Here is an 18,361-nt window from a genome sequence, read left to right as displayed (position 1 = left end):
GTGCGTGAGGAGAATGGGGCTGGTGCAGCGTGTCCCAGAGACGCCGGAGTCCACCCCGAGGGTGACAGCGTTTGAGGCACCTCTGCTGGCCCTGGGGACTTGACCCTTGTGGGCTTGCTGGTTTAGGATGAAGTGTGGTGAGAACATTCCTGGGAGGTTTTCCTGTCACTGATGGTCAGGTGCGGATGGCTATCCAAGAATATGGCAACTGAACAGAGGTCGCCGTTACACCACCAAGCCAGCCCATTATTTTGTTGCCCTGCGGTGTTTCTGTTGGTCAGATGAGTGAAGTGTCTTCAGCTGTACTCCCGTTGTTCCTCTAAGTCTACAAAGGAAAAAGCATCCCTGAAGCAAGGATAAGTAGATTGCATACGGCTCCATGTAAGTTCTGAATAGCATAGCAGAATAATTATGTAAATTGAATATGCAGTGATGAAGGTAATAGGGGGTTTGGGTTATGTTAGGACTGGGGTTGAATTGCCGTAGCAGTTTGCTTTTAAGCACTGAAATATAGCAGTGGCAGTTTTGTTTTGCAGAATGTTACGTGATACCGGTTATTTCCATCCTTGAATAAGTTAACTTGATGAATTTGTTTATACAGAAAACAATTCTCCTGCAGAGGGCTGACACAGAGGGAATAAACAGAGACGAAGAGAGAAATGTACCGTAGACCTGCTCACATCTTTCCTGTTTAGCCCGTATGCGGCGTCACTGGTTAGAGTCCACCAACAGACGTGCTGTGCTCTGAGCGGGTGCTGACGGCAGTGACCCACTGGAGGTTCGCGTGGTGTCCGCGCAGGAGAGGGCTCGTCCTGTGGCTTGATGATGGAGGACATGGTTTCACGTAGGGGCCGAGTTTCCTTGGGTGCCTTCGTGGTCATCGTCTTACTCTCTGTCCTCCCACTTCGTTCCTTGAAGTCCCCGGGGCTTGAATTTGTGGCCATTCCCAGTGAACAGGCCCTTTTGGCAACCAAAATATAATTGGATCTGTCTTGCCTACGCAGGGGAACCTAAAAGAATCTGCCCAGAAGCTGTTATGTAGAATGGGAGTGAAACAGAAAAAGGTGTCAGCATTTCAGAAAGAGACACTTAAAATCTTAATGATGAGAAAATGGGCCACACCCCTCTTTTCTTTTAGGACTGCATCTCCCCACCCTCCCCTTTCCCTTTTACGTTAAATATGTACTTTTCTACCTGTTTCCCCAGTGCGCTCCCCAGGTGTCCTTGTAGCTTTCAGATATTGGCAGTTACTATTGCAAATAAAAGCTGAGGCCTTTGTGGCCTGGAGAGGACGCCGCCTCGCACAGGGGGTTCCCAGGGCTGTGCTACGAGGATGTGCGAGGATGTGCGCTCTTTTCAGTCGTGTGTGCTCGGGCCTGTGAAACTAGAAAATTTGGAGGAAGTGCTTCCTTTGAAGGACCTTTGAAGGCTTCGGTGGTCCATTTCGCTGCATAAAGATTCTTTGAATGTACGTAAGGAAGGGAGCTTGGCCACAGGCTGTGACTTCGCTGCTGAAGCTCCAGGGAAATGAAGCCGTGGGGTGGGGGTTTGCCTTTCAGGCAGTTTCGGGGAACACATCTTGTTCCTCGCTCCTCAACATTGCGGTTAGTGGAAAACTAAAATGCTCCTTCTCCATTAAGAGTGAAGATATTTTAGACTGGGAAGCAAGCCCACTGCTCTTATTTTTAAGAAACATAAAGTACCAAAAACACATAGAGTGTATTTTTTGCATATTGCACCATCATTAATATTTACGTTGCGACTTTGCTCCGAGGAACTGAGCTTTCCAGGTGTTGTTTTCTCAGCGATGAGCTAAGAGAGCAGCAGCGTTTACCTGAGACACGCCTGTATTCAGCCAGCAAGCCTGATACACACGTCACAGTGTGCTCTTACACATGTAAAATTTCTCAGACACAGAAACAAACCATTCAACTCGTTTTGTTAATAAGTACAGAAAACCTAGATAGTCAGATGTCTCCCCATCGGGTAATAAAATAAACCCACAGCTTTTCTTCTTTCTGCTTTTTTGTTCTTTCTTTTACTTGCCTGCTGTGACTTAGGTTTGACCTGAGACACTGGGTAACTGGACAGACTGAGTTAAGTATTTTGGATACTGTGCCTGCAGATGAGAGTAGAAGTTTCTTTAATGTGTGGTCACAAAAAGGACTTTTGAGCCCTTTGGGTGTTGGAGAGGAATAAGGAAGAAAAAGTGCCCATGAATCGTGTGTCTGTCCACTGGCTGCCCTGTCCAGTCCTGGTCATTAAATCCAAGCTCCAGGCCAGGGGTGTGACCAGGTGCCCCCTTCCCTGCTGGTCTCAAAGGTCATTCTCTTTGACAAAGAGGCCCTGAGGTCTTTTTAATCCCAAATCCTTCTTTCCTTCGAGGTTACCACCTCACAGCCTTTCCTTGGCAATGACAGGCCACGTACATTATGGGCTTTCCTCTCTCTGCTTTGTCCTCAGTCTGTGTGGAACGAGCAAGGAGGGAGAGCTGTCCCCTGCTTCTAGTGTGGACGCTGGCATCTCTGACGGCCCGCGGCTCAGTGTGCACTCGCTCGGGGCAGAGAGTGCCCAGCAACACTGACCCAGGGAAGCAAGGTCTGCTGCCGCCTGCCGTGCGCCGGATGCAGGGATGCACCACACCAGGCCTGCTGGAAACTGGTGCCCGTGCAGTGAGCGACCGTGGACATCATCACGGTGGCCTCCTGTCCGTCTGCTTGATGTGGGGGGGGGCGAGGTGGTTCTTGCCCATCCGATGCAAGTGGAGCCGTGAGGGTGGCTGTTACAGGGTGGCTTTTCTGGAAACACATTCCTTTGAAGTCTTTCTTAAATGGAATTTTAGGGTGGACTGTGTGCTGCCGTAGTAGACGTGGTTGTGATGTTAGAATTGGAAGATGACGAGCACAAGGAATCGGGGGCTGATTTCCAAAATTATCATGAAAAATGGCCACAGATGTGAAAATGCTTTTGAGGAGTATGAAATTCTGGACATGTGCAAAACCTGTCCCGCGATACATGAAGCTCTTTCTGCCAGTTGTCTTCTGCCCAAAGCCCTGGAGCCACCGGGAGAGCGTAGGTCACGGCGGGGGCCAGCCTCCCTTCAGCGCCCTCCCCGCAGATGTCGGTGCCCGGGCTCTGAGACGTGCGTTAAATAGAGAGCTAGTGAGTGTGAACTAAGGAAAAAGGCAAGTATCTCTCTCTCTCTCTTTTTTAATGTTAGAAAGACAACAGCCCTGAAGTTCGATTAGAATACTGATTTTATACGTGGCCCGATTCCTATAGGAACAGTGTGACCTCCCGGGAGCTCTGCTTCTCCTGTCGGGGTGGGCGACGAGGTCCCCTTTCGCTCTGCCTAGTTCTCTATCTGCAAACATTGTCCAGAGAAAACGGGGGCGGGCCGCACGTCCCCTTGGTTGTCTTACCCGCCCCGGCCGATCAGAGAAGGTACTTACAGATCTAGGGGTGCGGGGGGTCTGCCTGCTAATGTTCCCCTCACTCGCCCCCTTCCTGGGTCGTGGGAATGCCCGGTATGAATGGTATGAATAGGAGTAGCATCTTAGAAGTTGACACGAGCAGCCGAATGCTGGGCCCTGCTGTCCGGCACTTGGAGGAGTGTGATCTGGCAAAAGGGCACCGAGAGGCATGCTTCCTGCCATGGTTTTCTGGTGTCTAGCGTGTCCAGTTCTTTCTGTTGTGTTCCGGCGCCCAGTGCGGACGCCGAGCTTCTGTGGTGGGATGACGTACTAGCCAACGAGACTTCTGACAGATGTGAATTCCACCTGTAAAACTCAGTAACCTTTAGATTTTCAATGATAATTCTTGACTGCATGATGTCTTCCCCCCCCCCCCCCATCTAGAATACATTCAGCATTAAAAATGGGATTGAGCTCTTTCAGGAAAGCATTCTACTATACTTTCTCATTTTATTACCATTCTTCTTTAAAAAATGGTCAGCTCAGGACAGAGTTTGACTGTTACTGGAAGGGCTGCCTGGGGAGAATCCCGAGTAGAGAAGACATTCCCCAGGAAAGGTTTCCAAGGCCTGAAGGGTCCCCCAAAAGGCCAGGCCGGTGCCAGGCCCAAAAGAGGTGTCCACGAGGAGGTGAAGCACCTTGGGGCTGGTCCCAGGGCGCAGGTGCAGGCTGTGGAGCCACTCAGGTCCCGGCTCAGTTCTGGGACTGCCGCTTCTTAGGCTGAGCGTGGAACCTCTTTGACCCCCCCCCCCCCATTTCCTCATCTTCAGACAATCTGGCTGTAAGATGTAAAGGTGAGGCACGTTGAGTTTGAAGTACACATTGTGACTGGAAGGGAGTTAAGTTTCTGTATCTTGTCTGACGTTCTTTGCCGTTTCTCTGTTTGGCATAGTTAACGTACTCCGGGAAAACCTGGTGCTTCTAAGGGCAGCAATCTGGATTGAATTATTTGTCTTAGAGTCAGAGGGCTTCAGAAGTCTTAGTGGTAACTTGTCATTGGCCTTTGTTGGGCAGAAGTAAAATAGACCCCCCCCTTCCCCTTTCACTTCTCAGCTCTTCCTTCTCCTTCTCAAGCAGAAGCGGAGGGTGAAGGATTTGTGGGTGGCGTTCAGGAGTTGGTGGGAGACAAGGCACCTGCTTAGAGTTAAGGTTTGGGTGCCAGGCCGGGCAGCTCAGCGCCCGAGGGCTGACGGCCGGGGGCAGGCGGGCAGGATGGGGGTCTGGCTTCTGTCCCCCACCCCCGCCCAGACGCTCTCGGCCTCGGGCGGCCTTGCCGGGATCTCAAACGTCTGGATGAGCGTGGGCCACTGCTGGGCCCCGGCCTGAGGGGCACCGGCCTTGACGTTCGGGTTTCTTGTCTTTCCCGCAGAGTCTGCTTTGCCTCTCATCTCAGTTTATTCTGTCGTCTGCATTTTATTACGTTACAGGTTAGCTGTGAAATGAAATTTTAGTCTTAGGACTTTTTACCTAAACATTTTGTGGTGTTGGGTTTAGTTTTGCCTCAGGGTGTGTCACATTTTACGTTGCCCTCATTGATCCTTTTAAACTTTGAGTACTTTATCTTGTCTCTTCTTTAGTTTGCCTCTTTATCTTTTAATTTTCTAACTTTCATTGTTTGAAAACTTGGAGGAGGATCCTGTACTCTTAAGTCGGGCGGCCAGACGCCTGTCTACCAGCACTGAGCCCCTGACCCCAGTGGCTCACATGTCTCATTACGGCAGCCTAGAGCTTTCCGAATCGTGCCAGGCCACACACATGCTATGCCTTGAACATCACTCACTTCTCATCCATGACCTTCAGTTCTTATTTAAAAGTCTTTTGAATATGTGAAAATCGGGGTATATTTCAATACTTTGTGCTCCTCTGAGAGACTGTCGTGTGACACTTTGGCTTGAGTCCCTGCAAATGAATCTGTTTCATCCTCACGACCCCAGCCTCATAGTTGAGTGCCCTCACGTGTCCCATCGGAGGGGTCTGTGTGACAGAGATGCCCTCTCGCTGTCCAGACATCTTCACTGCCTGGCTCTGTTCTTCTCATCACACTTGGGTCCCTTTCAAACTCTTTTTCCTTTGGGGACTTAGATCTTTAGGCCGACGCTCATGAATGTTAACCGTATTATACGTTGTAATAAGTCAGGGCAGCTAGCTGGCTTTCCAGGAAGTTTTGGCCCTTTAACAAGTCTGTTTGAAAAACCTACATCCTTTCTCACCAAAAAGAACTGGTTACCTACGTGCTTTGTCTTAGCTCAGATGCCTGTGTCCAGGCCCACTTCAGGTGCTGTCACCCCGCCCGCTGTTGTGGACTCTTTCAGTCGTTTGTTGAATACGGTCCTTCCACAGGTTGCTTTTTTCTGAGTGTCCCTTCATGCGACAGCTAGTCCCCCCTGCGGGCAGCTCATTCCTCGGAGTTCTCCTCGGGACGGTGGAGGCTTTGGTCACGCTGGGGGCAACCACAGAGCTTTAGAGCTCGGTCTGCAGAGGTGACCTCAGTGTCACTAGCCATGGACCCTGCGCATGTCCACGCCCACCAGCGTGACCTCCGTCTCATGGTGGGACGTGACATGCGGGTAACGCTGGTGGAGGGACCGCAGCCCTTCCAACGCCAGCAGATCCCCAGGGAAATGTACCCTTCCAAGGTGACAGGGGCTTGTCCAGCTTCCAGAGCTGGTGGCTCTGCGTCTTGGTCACACCCGTCATGACAAGCGATAAGGATCAGGAAGTAAAAGGACTTTGTGAGTAGGGAGGGGAGGTGTACAGGTGGACTCGTCCTGAGAAATTGCGAGGTTTCACTCTTTCGGTAGCGCGGTGGCCCCGCTTTCCTGAGCTTCCTTGACGTCTCATCCCAGATACAGAGTCTCTGTGGGGTTTTCTTGAACGAGTTAGCGAGGAGAGCGCTCAGAGTGGCAGGTGCGCATAGTCAGGGCCGTGGACGTGTCTGTGGTCGTTATTCCTGTGACTTGTACTGTTTGGTTGAGTTGATCAGCTACCGTTTACAAGTAACCCACCCGACCAGGCACTAGGAATACAGAGATAAATGCGACACAGTGCCTTTTTTTCTTGGACTTACAGGATGGTTGGAGAAACACACACACACACACACACACAGTGCTTTGGTTTTATTGAGTCGCAGTAATGTCACCACCCAGTTTTGTGCATTTTAAGTATCCCTGGTGTGGGTCCATCATGTGTGTGTAGGTGGAGTCCTGATCCACACTTTGGTGGCCAGAAAATGGTTCTCTGAACGAATGGTGTCCCAGGGAGCCTTGCAGGTGAGCAGACTAGTGGGAAATGGAGGCGGAAGGGATGTACGTCCGCACTAGGGGCTGGCTGTATAGAGGGTGGAGGGTTTGGAGTGTGGAAACAGCAGAAATAAAGTTCATGTTACCAGCCGTGAAAATTGCAGAGGGTGTGGGTGCCAGCCCTTGGAATTTCAGATGTTAACACACGTGGGACTGGACTTTGAGCAGAGTGATTCGGTCAGATTTGTGTTGGAGCCAGTCGCCCTGCTGATGCACAGAGGACGGATTTGCCGGTGATGTTGGGGGCGGGGGGAGGACCAGGTCCCTGAGCTCGGGAATGCATCAGGCAGAGCTGGTTCAGGAGAGGAGCAAGAGCAGATCCGATTGCCCCGGGGCTGGAAGGAGAAGGTGCTCCCCTCCAGGCCTCTCCAGAGGGTAGCCACGGGGGCAGCGTTGGCGGAGCCGACCGCTGCAGCTGTCAGAGGAGCCCTGAGGTTTTGTGTCTGCGCCAAGCAGCTCAGTGGCCTCGTCCCCAGTACAGTACTTCTCAGTAACCTTGCCTTCTCCCCACACTGGGAGAGCTGCCTTCTTTGTTCACTCAAGCTCTCCAGATCATAATTTGGAAGACGAAGGTCTGTGTGGCTGTTTCGGCTTTGACTTTATGAAGGACTAGCTTTGAACCTCCCAGACGGAGTCACGGCCGTGGCTGTGGAATCCGCGTCCTTTCTCCAGCAGTGTGGTGGTGGGTGACCCTGCCCGGAGATTGTCGTGGGGATGAGGCAGTGGTGATCGTCAAGGTGGGAAGTGACACGTGTTTGAACTGATGCCCTGGCTGCGGGCTTGGAGGAGAGTGGCCCTCGGGGCTGGCTGTTCTCTTAGCTGAACTGAGGGATGTTGATAAAAGACTTTCCTTCTGCTTGCATCGCTGAGATGAAGTGATCACGAGGCCATGGGGGCCTGTCCACAAGCTCCTGCTGTTGATTGAGCCCCAGTGGGTCTGGGCCACAGGCAGACATAGTTCTCAGCCTTTCCAGAAGACGCTCCCAGCTGCCTGCCTCCCAGTGTGTGCGAACGACGGCGAGGCACCGCCGAGGTTTCATCCACGATGTCACTTAAACCTCAGAACCAACTGTGGAGCAAATTCTCATTACTGACCTCATTTTATCCACGAGGAAACTGAGGCTTAGGGAGATTAAGTGACTTATCCAGGGTCACAGGCAGACAGATCGTAAATGACAGAGTTGGAACTTGACCTGAAGGCCGTCTGACTCAAATCAGTGCCCTTAACCACCATTCTGTATTACTCTCATCTGCTAAAAAAAAATCCTGACTTTGGCTTTTTATGAGGGGGGAAGGCAAAGCAGTTTTAATATAACATCTTGATGAAAATCCAAATGAGCTTATTGCAAAATTGTGGCAAAGGCAATTTAATGCAAATAACTTTCTCTTGTCCTTGATCGTTAATGTCTCGAGGTGAACGTTGAAAATCTTGTAGCTTTTTTAACTTCTTAGTTTTTGATTTGTATGTTGATGTCATGAGACAGTGTGAACAAGGATATGCTTAGCTGTCCCTGAGCAGTATCCAGAGGGAAGATCTAATGAGTTTCAAAATCTTCCAGTAATCAGAGCTGCGGTGAGTGCTTCCCTCGGCTGCAGATTTATTTGAGCGTTGGGAGAGGTCCTGTCCGACTTTTAGCCATCTTGGAGGTTCCGCAGAGTTCTTTCTGGGGAAGGGCAGATGGAAAATCATTAGCACTTCTCTCCTTCAGCAAATTGATGTTTCATCCAGCCTGGGGTCTGGTGGGCTCGGAGACAGTAAGCCTTTTCCTCGTGTAGGGTGGTTCCCCCAGGGTGCAGTAACCCCACGAAATTAAATCGTGTCCTCCGCTCCAGGGCCGCGAGGGCACTGGGGAGGGCGCTGGCTTCCAACTTACTTTACCTGGCAGCGATTCAACTCCGTGACAGGCCTACCTCTGATTTAAACAAATTTGAGAAATATGTAAAGTTTTGGAAGCAGTTTTGCACTGATTTGATAAAAGAAACCACAAAACACTGCAGCGCAGGTGTTGAGAATGTTTGAAAGCTGATTGAGGGAAGCAGATGGCTTTAGTCAGTGGCATCCAGCCAAAAGAGCAGGTGCTGGTCACGTGACCGCTGGTTACCAGGGTAATCTGATTGCTCTTGGCGTGCAGATGAAAGGAAAGGGGCCCAGCGTTCAGCTGTAGTATTGTATAATTTGTGGCAGTTAGAGCGGAAATAAATGCTGGAAATGGAGCCTCATGGTAGGGGAGACTTCTGTCCCTCTGTAGCGTAAACACTAGGACAGTTGGATGAGGAACTGTTGTATGGACTTTTTTTTTTTAATTTAAAAAATATTATGCTTTCTGTGGATCTTCTGGGGGCTTCAAGTTTTTAGGACACTGCTTTTTTTTTTTTTTTAATAAAAAGAACTCTAAACCTAACTGCCATTTGCTGTAAGCTTGAACTGTCGTAAGTTTTTTCCTTATGTGGCTATTTACTATGCTGAAATACTAACAAAACAAAATTAAAATAAGCTCTGCGTATTTAGAAATGACTAGTTTAAGATTATCAAATATTTAATTTATTTATTACAAAAATGCCTTTGAGATGTGTGATTCTATTAACAAATACTTTTGAAATATTTTACATGACACATGCTTAAATAAAAACATAGAGATACCTTGGCCTCTTTTCCTTTTGTAAAAAATAGTTGGGACTGGGAAAAAATGCTGTTGTAATGCATTCCAGCAGCATAGTTTTCCAGGAATTTACACACTTCAGTAAACTTTTTAAAGGCTTTTGAAATGTATTTTTTGTTTTCAAAATTTATTAGGGTTTTAGGCTCTCTTGAAATAGTAAAAAGATACATATTACTGAGGTTGGGTTGTTTTAAATATTGGATAATAAATGATAATCAATACCAGAAAACCTTGGAGTTGGTTTGGAAGTTGATGTGGAAGGTAGCACTGAATGTACTTTCTAAAATAATGGCAAATAAACATTCTAAAAGCACTGAATGTACTTTCTAAAAGAATGGCAAGTAAACATTCTAAAAGTTAACATTCAATTAAAGCAATTTTTTTCTTAAAGTTCCTTCATGTCTTTGGCTTACATAACATTCAAATCCTATTAACATTTGATGGAAACATACCATGGAGCACATACTTTAATTTTTGGTGTTACTTTGCTATATTTTTGCATTTTGGAGACCTAGCTTTTGAGAAAAGTTACTGTGGCTACTTCCAAAAAAAAAAGCCTACCACCACAATAAAACTTGCTTTTAATTAAGAGCACAGCACTAAGTAAAATTATGTAGGACAGGAAATTGCTATATGTTTTGTCATATTTTAAAAGGTTGTACATTGTACAAAAATGTAGACACATGATACAGAAGAGGACACCCAGGAGTGCTGGTCAGGAAATAGTATTTGAAACTCTCTGCAAGAGACGCACAGAAATGATCATTAAGTTCTAGTTTCCTTTGACAGTATTTAAAAACATATTCTGCACCTTAAAAACTTGATAGCAAAACTACTTATCAGTCTGATTTTTCATTATGTCTTGGTGTCTTGGCAGGGATTTTGTATTTTCTAGATGAACAAATGTACTCTGTGTGATGTGAGGAGTTTTTGCATGCAATTTCTTTTTAATTAGGTCAGATATTTGCTAAAGGTCGTCCATATGGGGTTTTGCCATAAAAACTTAATTGAGAGTCCTATTTAACTCTGAATGGCCAACATGCATTGATTTGTTATTGAAACTTGAGGGGTATTAATGGGGAAAACATGAGGCACGGGGCATGCGGAAAACCTCATTTAAAAAGTGAACACTAAGTGATCCACTTTGAATTCTAGTAATAAGAAACCCGATTCAGAAGCGAGTGCTTTGAAGAAAAAGATCAACAAGGGAAAAACGGAAGGTTCTGAAAATTCAGACTTAGACAAAACGCCCCCACCATCTCCTCCTCCTGAAGAAGACGAGGACCCAGGTGTTCAGGTAATACCATTCTTATGATGCCGAGCCTTGGTTCCTTAGCGCGGGTAACCTTAGCCGCATGGCGGGGACACTGGCCCCCCCGTCTTTGTTGCAGAGCTGCTGTGGAGATGGCTTTATTCTTGTCTGGAACAGTATATCCATAGTGATGAGAACTGGGGCTTGTGGGGGGGCAACCCGAAATTAAACTCCTGACTTCTTCGTTTTGCCCTCTGTGATGAATAAAACTGAGACTCTTCATTTATTTCTGTAAATGTTATCTTTTCATGTTTATGTATATGTTGGAGTTAACGTATTGTTAGTCTGTTGGCTCATTTAAAGCTTCACTCACATCTCTGATTTTCTCAAAAGTTTGGTTCCTTGTACATTCTTTTATTTTGCAGAGCCAAAAATCAAGATGTAATCTGTACCTCGTCGTGAGGTTTCTAATATCTGAGGGTCAGAGTTGAGATATATTTGTGTAATACTCAAGTTTCTATGAACCAGTTAGTGACTTTCTGGATGGCAACACAACACAATTTTCTAGCATTAGTCTTCTGACATTTGGAGAATTTTGTAGGAATCAGTTGAAAAACTAGCCCTGAAATAAACATTAAGAATTTAGGTTCTTGTGTGTAAAGCACACGGTCATCACTAATTGGACTGTAAGGAAGGGACCCTTACATGTGATCGTCAAACATTATTTCCTTGTTATGATCCCTGGAAGCATGCCCACGGGGTCCTCCGGGATGGCTGGGGATGTGGCTTCTGTGAGTGACATCTGAGTTATCGAGGAGCACTCAGTGAGCACCCTGCTAGAATAGGAGGCTTGTTCGACCCCCTAGAAGCTTGTTTGACCTTGTCTGATAGTTTGGTGCACACTCAGTACTTTCTCCCTGCACCTCCCGATTTGCTTAAAAGTTAGAAACAAAATATTTGCAACGTACAGCTCTATGCTGAAGAATTTCAGATAGCATTTGTGTGTTTGTAGCGGGTGTGTGTTTTTAAATTGAACTCCCTGATACCTGTAATTCGCAGAATGGCCTAACCTAAGGGGACCTGAAAGGAAGAGAAGAGTGTGTGAATGAGTGTGTTTTGATTTGGTTTGATTCTGTAACTAACAGTGATACTTCTGGCAGTTTGAGTAAAGTTTGTAATTTCCTTTTACTTTACTTGTCAGTGAAAAGATACTAGGAAGGTAAGTAGGTATCTTTTTTGAATTGCTTGGGGAATTTTAACCTGAAATTTTTTTTTTAATGATTTTGAATTTCATTCTCATGATAACACATGTTTTTTCTGAATCACCTTCCCTTAAACTAGGACATTGGTGTAATAGTATTTGGACCATATTAAGACTTTTACATAAGTCAAGAAAATTCTGTTGTTCTTTCACAAATACCACTGGTGTTTTTAAAAGTCTGTTTGCATGGATGCAGACTCAAATGGCCTTTGAGAAATACTTGATTTTTTTTCCCCCTTCTTCATTGCAGTTATAGAAAAATGCTAATCAATGCAAATGAGCATCAGTACATCCTTTCTCATTGGCTGGTGCTGAACTGTCATGGGTCGAGCAGCTGATACCAGTAACCACACAAGTTGCTCTTTCTCTCCTGTATCTCAGCAACACAGGAAGTGATGCTGACGGCTTGCTTGTTGTGCTTCTTCCTGTAGCACACGCAGAAAGGGCTTAGATTAAAGCTCTTGAGTTTTACAGTTGATTTGTTTAAACTTTGGTAAATGACATGTCTTTTTTTTTTTTCCTTTTAACAAACTGAAATTTGTGTCAGAAAACACTACAACAGTGAGATTGTGGCAACACATTTCAGTCTCCTCTTCAGCACACCTGTTTTAACTATAAGAAACTTTTCTGAAACAATCCAAGTTGAACAAGTAGAACTTTTATTTTAATATTAGTTCAGAAGTTTTGACCTGTGATTTAGATGCAGTGTTTATATTTTATTTTGATTCCCCTAAATCTTTCAAATAATAGTTTAACAGACCATTTTATATTGGGAAGTTTGAAAAGGAACCTTGATATCCAAAATAAATGAACTTAAGATGAGTTATTACTTAGAATGTAGAGAAGCTGTAAAACATTTAAAACTTTTAGAAAATTGAGATCTACTTATATTTTGGGTCCTTTTACTCCTATGAAATGACCTTGTATCTACTGTTAACTAACCCTGTCACTGTTGCATGGATTTATAACACAAAGTTGATATGAAGAGAAACTTCCATTATAAAAATTATACCCACCAATACATAAATTTCTATCTTAGAAAAAGAAAAGCCTTTCTTTTTTTTTTTTTATTGTCCTGAAACATTTCTTTCGCATCAGAGTGGGATTTGTCTCAGACTCTGCCCAAGGATGCTACAGTGTAAGCCGGAAGAATAGTGGGGCAGTGTGGCCCCAACCATGCAGACCTGGTAAGACATCGCAGGTGTCAGTAGTAGCATGTTCCCCTTACAGTAATGACATGAAGATGCAAGTATAGATTAATCTATTTCAAATTAGTTTGATACGTGAAATGAACTACAGAAATTAAGCTGAATTTCACCAAATTAAAATATTGTTCCTGATAGCTTTTATATCTTAAAGAAGTTGACAGTGAGACGTGGGGGATGGTGGAGTGAGCAGAAGAGGAGTTACTCCAGACCAGCTTTGGGAAGAGAGGAAGGAAGCTGTACAACCTGCCGGCTTCGGAGCCTCATCGATTTCTTTTTTTCCTTTTTCTTTTGGAAAGGTGGAGTTCGTTATTGAGGACTTTAATCTTACTAATTGCATTTGGCGCTAACAGGTTCCATGCGCTGTTTTAAATGCTTTAAATGAATTCCCTTATGTGATCTCCACAGTACACTCCTAAGGCAGCTCCTGTCATTAGCCCTTTCTACAGACCAGGAAACTGAGGTCCCTAGAATAACTCGTCCAAGGTCACATCGTCAGAGCCTGGGCTCATTCAAACATGGGCACTCAGCTCCAGGACCCCCAGGGTCACCTTGACCCTGGGGATGTGCGGCAGGGTCCCTGCTGGCTTCTGTGCCACCTCCATGTGGCATTGGTCCTTCTCTGCGAGGCTGAAGAGGAGAGGAGGGTCAGAGTGGGACCTCCAGCCCGTGTCGCTGCTCCCTCTGTCTAAGCCACAAGGAAGTCTGTCAGTAAGATATTCCCCCAAATGCCTCGCATCGGAATGTGCTCTGACTGCGTAGGGCTGAGTTCACGACTGCGGGTGACCCATCAGGGGTGACCCGTCTGACGGTTGTATTATACCGGGTTGCGTTATAAGCTGCCTCACTCCCCTTTTGGGAGCAGGGAGAGCAGACTTAAACAAATTAAATTCAGTGGGTCCCGTGCTTTGAGACGAGGTGCTGGGTTTGTTGGTCCCGACTTGCGTCCCGCGGGTCCCGTGTTCACTGTCCCAACTTTAAAATTTGCAAGCTCCTTTAGAAAGTTTTATTTCATAATTCTTAGAAAAAAGTTTGCAAAAGTGTTACTTTTCTCAATATTCTTTTTGTTTCTTCTGTGTGCTCTGCAAACTCATCTGTAGGTTTTAATAGTCCTGCATTGATCAGTGATTTAAGACTTACATGTGTCATTTTAGGGTTATCTTAGATTTTATCACGTTTACATATTAACGAGGTTCTCTCTCTCCAGTTTTAATTAACTGAGAAAACTATTTCTGTATCAGAAAGACCAAGCAATCTAGAATTACTTTGATCAAAAAGTACAGAATCCTTCCTTCTGCTCCATACGTTACACTCCTCAGAATTAATACTGTTAACAGTTTGTTGTGTCTCTTCAGATTTGTTTCTTTGATCGAAACATACACATATATATGTATTTTTTGGCAGATACTCACTGAGTCATAGGGAAGTAAACAAGATATACAGTGTGTTTCTCTGGAGGAGTTTGTACACTGATGACACACACGTACAAATAGCTACACAGGTGTTTTGTGATCTAAGGTAGAATTATAAGCTGCCTGTTGTGTGACTCGCTTTCCTTTTACTTAACGGCTTATTTTGCAGGTATTCCCCAGATGCGTCATGTAGCTTACTAGAAGCGCACCTGCTGGGAAGGGGATGGGAGGACGTGTGTTAAATCTTGACAGCTACAACCACCTTGTCCTGCAGGGGTGTGTTGGGTTTTATTTTGACCGCTGGGCGGAAGAGGACCCATTTTGCCAATAATCTCACTAATACTAGCAATTAACAGTCCTTTCATTTTATTTCTTTTCTTTTAATCTTTTTTTTCTTTTATATTTAGTCCTTTACATTTTAATCAGTGCAGTAAAATATTTTAAATTAAAAAAGTAAAATTCCTTTTCACAGTCATTCGTTATAAATCTTGCCCATCTATCCTTCCTCTCTTCAGAAATTTTCAGACTATTTTAGGACCAAGATGAAAATGCAAACCTTCTATTTAAATGGGCTTCTGAAATACTATTGGTACCTTGGATAATAATGCAACAATAGTTATGCAGAACTTTCTAATTCACAAATGACCTTCTGATGCCTTCACTTCGTTAGACTTTTTATTATGGGAAAATTTGAAAACATACGGAAGTAGAGAGACTAGTACAGTGAACCCTCACATATCCATCACCTAGCTTCAATATTGCCTTCATTTCTGAGCGACTCACTGGCTGAGTGAGGAGTAAGATTTGTCGTCTTTTCCATTTCCCAATAGGAGGTCTCGTAGCTGCGAGTGGCAGGGATGTGGCCTTCCGAGGTGTCTGACTTCAGATTTCTCCCATTTCCGATTTATTTGTTGCTGCTGTGTTATCTTATGTGACCTATGCGATTAAAGTTACTATCTTTTCTTTAAGATGATATTTCTTTAAAACGTACCTTACCGTTCTGAGAAGTTACGAGGAGCGTCAGCGGTTGCTCTCTGAACCCACTTTGTTGGGTTTTTCTTGTAGAAGAGACGTTCCAGCAGGCAGGTGAAGAGGAAGCGGTACACAGAGGACCTGGAGTTCAAGATCTCCGATGAGGAGGCGGACGAGGCCGACGCTGCTGGGAGGGACTCCCCCTCAAACACCTCGCAGTCAGAGCAGCAGGTTAGTGTCCAGACGTGTGCGGTGCAGTTTGCGTGCGTGTCTCACGGGGCGGATTGGAAGTCTCGTGGCTAGAGTGCGAGAAGCTCAGTCGCAGCCCTGGACTTCGAGTGGGGAGCACTCGTCTCACGTTGGTGAGCGTGCTATGGGAAATCAGTTGCTTTGGAGTATCTTTTAAGGAGCCCTGTTTGCTGAAATGTTTTTTTGCACAAGCCTGTGGTAATGTAATTGGACACAATTTTGGAGAATTAGTGGTCTCTGCTGAGGAAGAGTCAGAGCTGGGATGCAAGGAGGCTGGACTTACCTCTGAGAACTCAGTGCTGCGGCTTCTGGGACTTTAATAAACCACTCAGGCTCGCCTCCCGCTGTTCGGCACCGTCAGAGCCCCTTTATGAAATTACTGTCTTGTGGTACCCAGCAGAGCAGGGCACACTTTATTCTCCGTGCAGTGTAAATGATGGATAAAATAGTTTGTATAAAATATGACTAGTAATGGAGGATTGATTATTGTGAAGATTTTTTTTTTTAAACCCTCTTCTTACCATTACTGTGCTTTAGTTAACAAACTGGGAACCCACTGAAAAATACATGAAATGCACTTTTGTGTTTTATTTGGTAATTTGTGCCATGTTAAGTTGTTATATAACGTGTGATGTGACCTCCATAGGTAAAAGCTGCCTACATAACAGAATGATGAGTATATTTACCCCATGGGTACAGATTGGGAAAAGTTACGTCTTTGACTGCTGTCACACAGAGATCAGTTTCTCTTGGCCACTGGAGTTTCTGAATGCTCTTTGGATGGAGGGACCTATGCTCGTCCATGTAATTAAACCACATAATCACAGAGTAATAAATACAGATCTACCTTTGCCTTTCTGTGGAGGGAGATTTTTTGTTCTTCACCGTCCTATTTCTCACCGGTTATTGTACCCGGTGATTTAAAGGGTATGAATTTAAAGAGTATGGAGGGAGATGCGAAAGGGAACGATTTCTTGCTTTTCTAGCTTAGAACGGAAGTGTTTTCCATTTGGATTCATTCATTCTGCTTTATTTTTCAGGAATCTGTTGATGCGGAAGGTCCAGTGGTAGAAAAAATTATGAGTAGTCGCTCAGTAAAAAAACAGGTAAGCACCATTTATTTAGAATTATCAAAAACTGTGGTGTCTGTATGGCTGGTAAATTATTTTTTTTGTTTTATAATTTCCTTTTAAAATTTCACTATTGTAAAGTAAAACTTCTGGTGTTAGTGCTAATCCTGTCTGATTTAATAGTGCAGTGTACATCTTTGGGACATTCAGCCCCAGATGAAATTGTAATATATCAAACAATCAGTGCTTTATTATCCTGTTTAGAGTAGGCAAGAATTCAGGTGTCTCAGGAGAAATGTATGGGGCTGCCTCCTTCATAAATGCTATTCATCAGAAAATCATAAACATGAATTTACCTGTCATGTCTCTTGGGAAGGTTCCCTGCCCTCCTCTCCACCCCTCCTCTCCCCTTTACCCCTCAGGGAAGTTCTGTTTATTATTTTAGCAAGTGGGTGTTTTCTCATTCTTTTCATAACTTTTTTTCATTATATAATTAAAATGTTCATTACTATCTTTTTTTGTTAGTGCACAAGTGAAATACAGAACTATTTTCAGCATAAGTTTTAAGATAATATGACTTATCCTTCAGATTTACTCAGAATTCATCTTGATCTGCAAAAGTGTGCTCTAAGTACCTGTCACTAGCCTGGTGACTTTGTCACCGAGGGACGACCACATATACCGTGTGACAGCAAATTCCCAGAACACTGTATCATCTTTTACTGGTGGAGACTCCCTGTTTCATTCCAGCCATTACCCTTCTCGCCCAGTTTGAGAAGAGGCTTTAGTTTGAAGAATTACATGGACATCTGGGCGCATTTCCGTATTCCAGGAAATAGTTTCGGTGTCTCTAGAAAATGATCTACTTTAGGTGCCTGTCTTCTGGCTTGAATCGTCAAATGCAGCACTGTTTCTCCTTAATTGCTTTCAAGGAGGGTGGAAGTACAGCGTCATTGTTCCAACATGTAAAATAAGCTTTTTTGAAAAATGTAAAATGTGCACGAAGTGTAACTGCTAGTGAGACAGATAAGCAGTGGAGGAATTAGGGTCTTTAAGTGAGTTCCCAGGTTTATCGAATAGGAAACGGTTATTGTTCAAATACTGTCTAGAGATCCTTGAAAATGGTATTGCACCAGCAGCAAACCTCTCTTTACCTTTGCTCCAATACTGTTTGCTTTTCTGTTGTGCTACTCAAAGTGTAGATTTTTAGCAGAAGGTACAACTCTGGTTCATATGAAAATAGTCAAGAGCAGCTTGTCGAGGTATTTTCAGATAGTGTGTCGGGAGTGGGGCGTATGGAGCGGCTGTCTGTGACTTTGAATGTTGAGGATTTCCTCTCTGATGAATTGACTGTAAAAATCTCCACCAAATTTCCCACCTGTTCAGGCAGAAATGAGCCCTATTTAACTAATTAGAAAGGTTGCATTTTTGTCCTTCTAGTGACTCTAGACCTGTTAATTTGTGAATTGTAGATATGTGGCAAAATTTAAATACGTGCTCTTAAAGAG

At 44.8% G+C, this 18,361-nt stretch overlaps 1 protein-coding gene across 6 annotated transcripts in view; it reads left to right on the top strand.

Annotated features, from left to right (window-relative positions):
* The window catches only part of CHD7 (chromodomain helicase DNA binding protein 7), a 170,414-nt gene that overhangs the window by 94,454 nt on the left and 57,599 nt on the right, over positions 1-18,361 (top strand). For all 6 annotated transcript variants that reach the window (XM_072951914.1, XM_072951919.1, XM_072951917.1 and 3 more), the window contains 3 exons: positions 10,588-10,729; positions 15,628-15,765; positions 16,824-16,889. In XM_072951914.1, coding sequence (XP_072808015.1) covers positions 10,588-10,729; positions 15,628-15,765; positions 16,824-16,889 — 346 coding nt within the window. The remainder of the gene's footprint in view (positions 1-10,587; positions 10,730-15,627; positions 15,766-16,823; positions 16,890-18,361) is intronic.

The sequence above is a fragment of the Vicugna pacos genome, chromosome 29 (assembly GCF_048564905.1).
Source record: "Vicugna pacos chromosome 29, VicPac4, whole genome shotgun sequence".
NCBI lineage: Eukaryota > Metazoa > Chordata > Mammalia > Artiodactyla > Camelidae > Vicugna > Vicugna pacos.
Note: the sequence above shows the minus strand (reverse complement) of the source record. Positions and strands in the feature narration are given on the sequence as shown.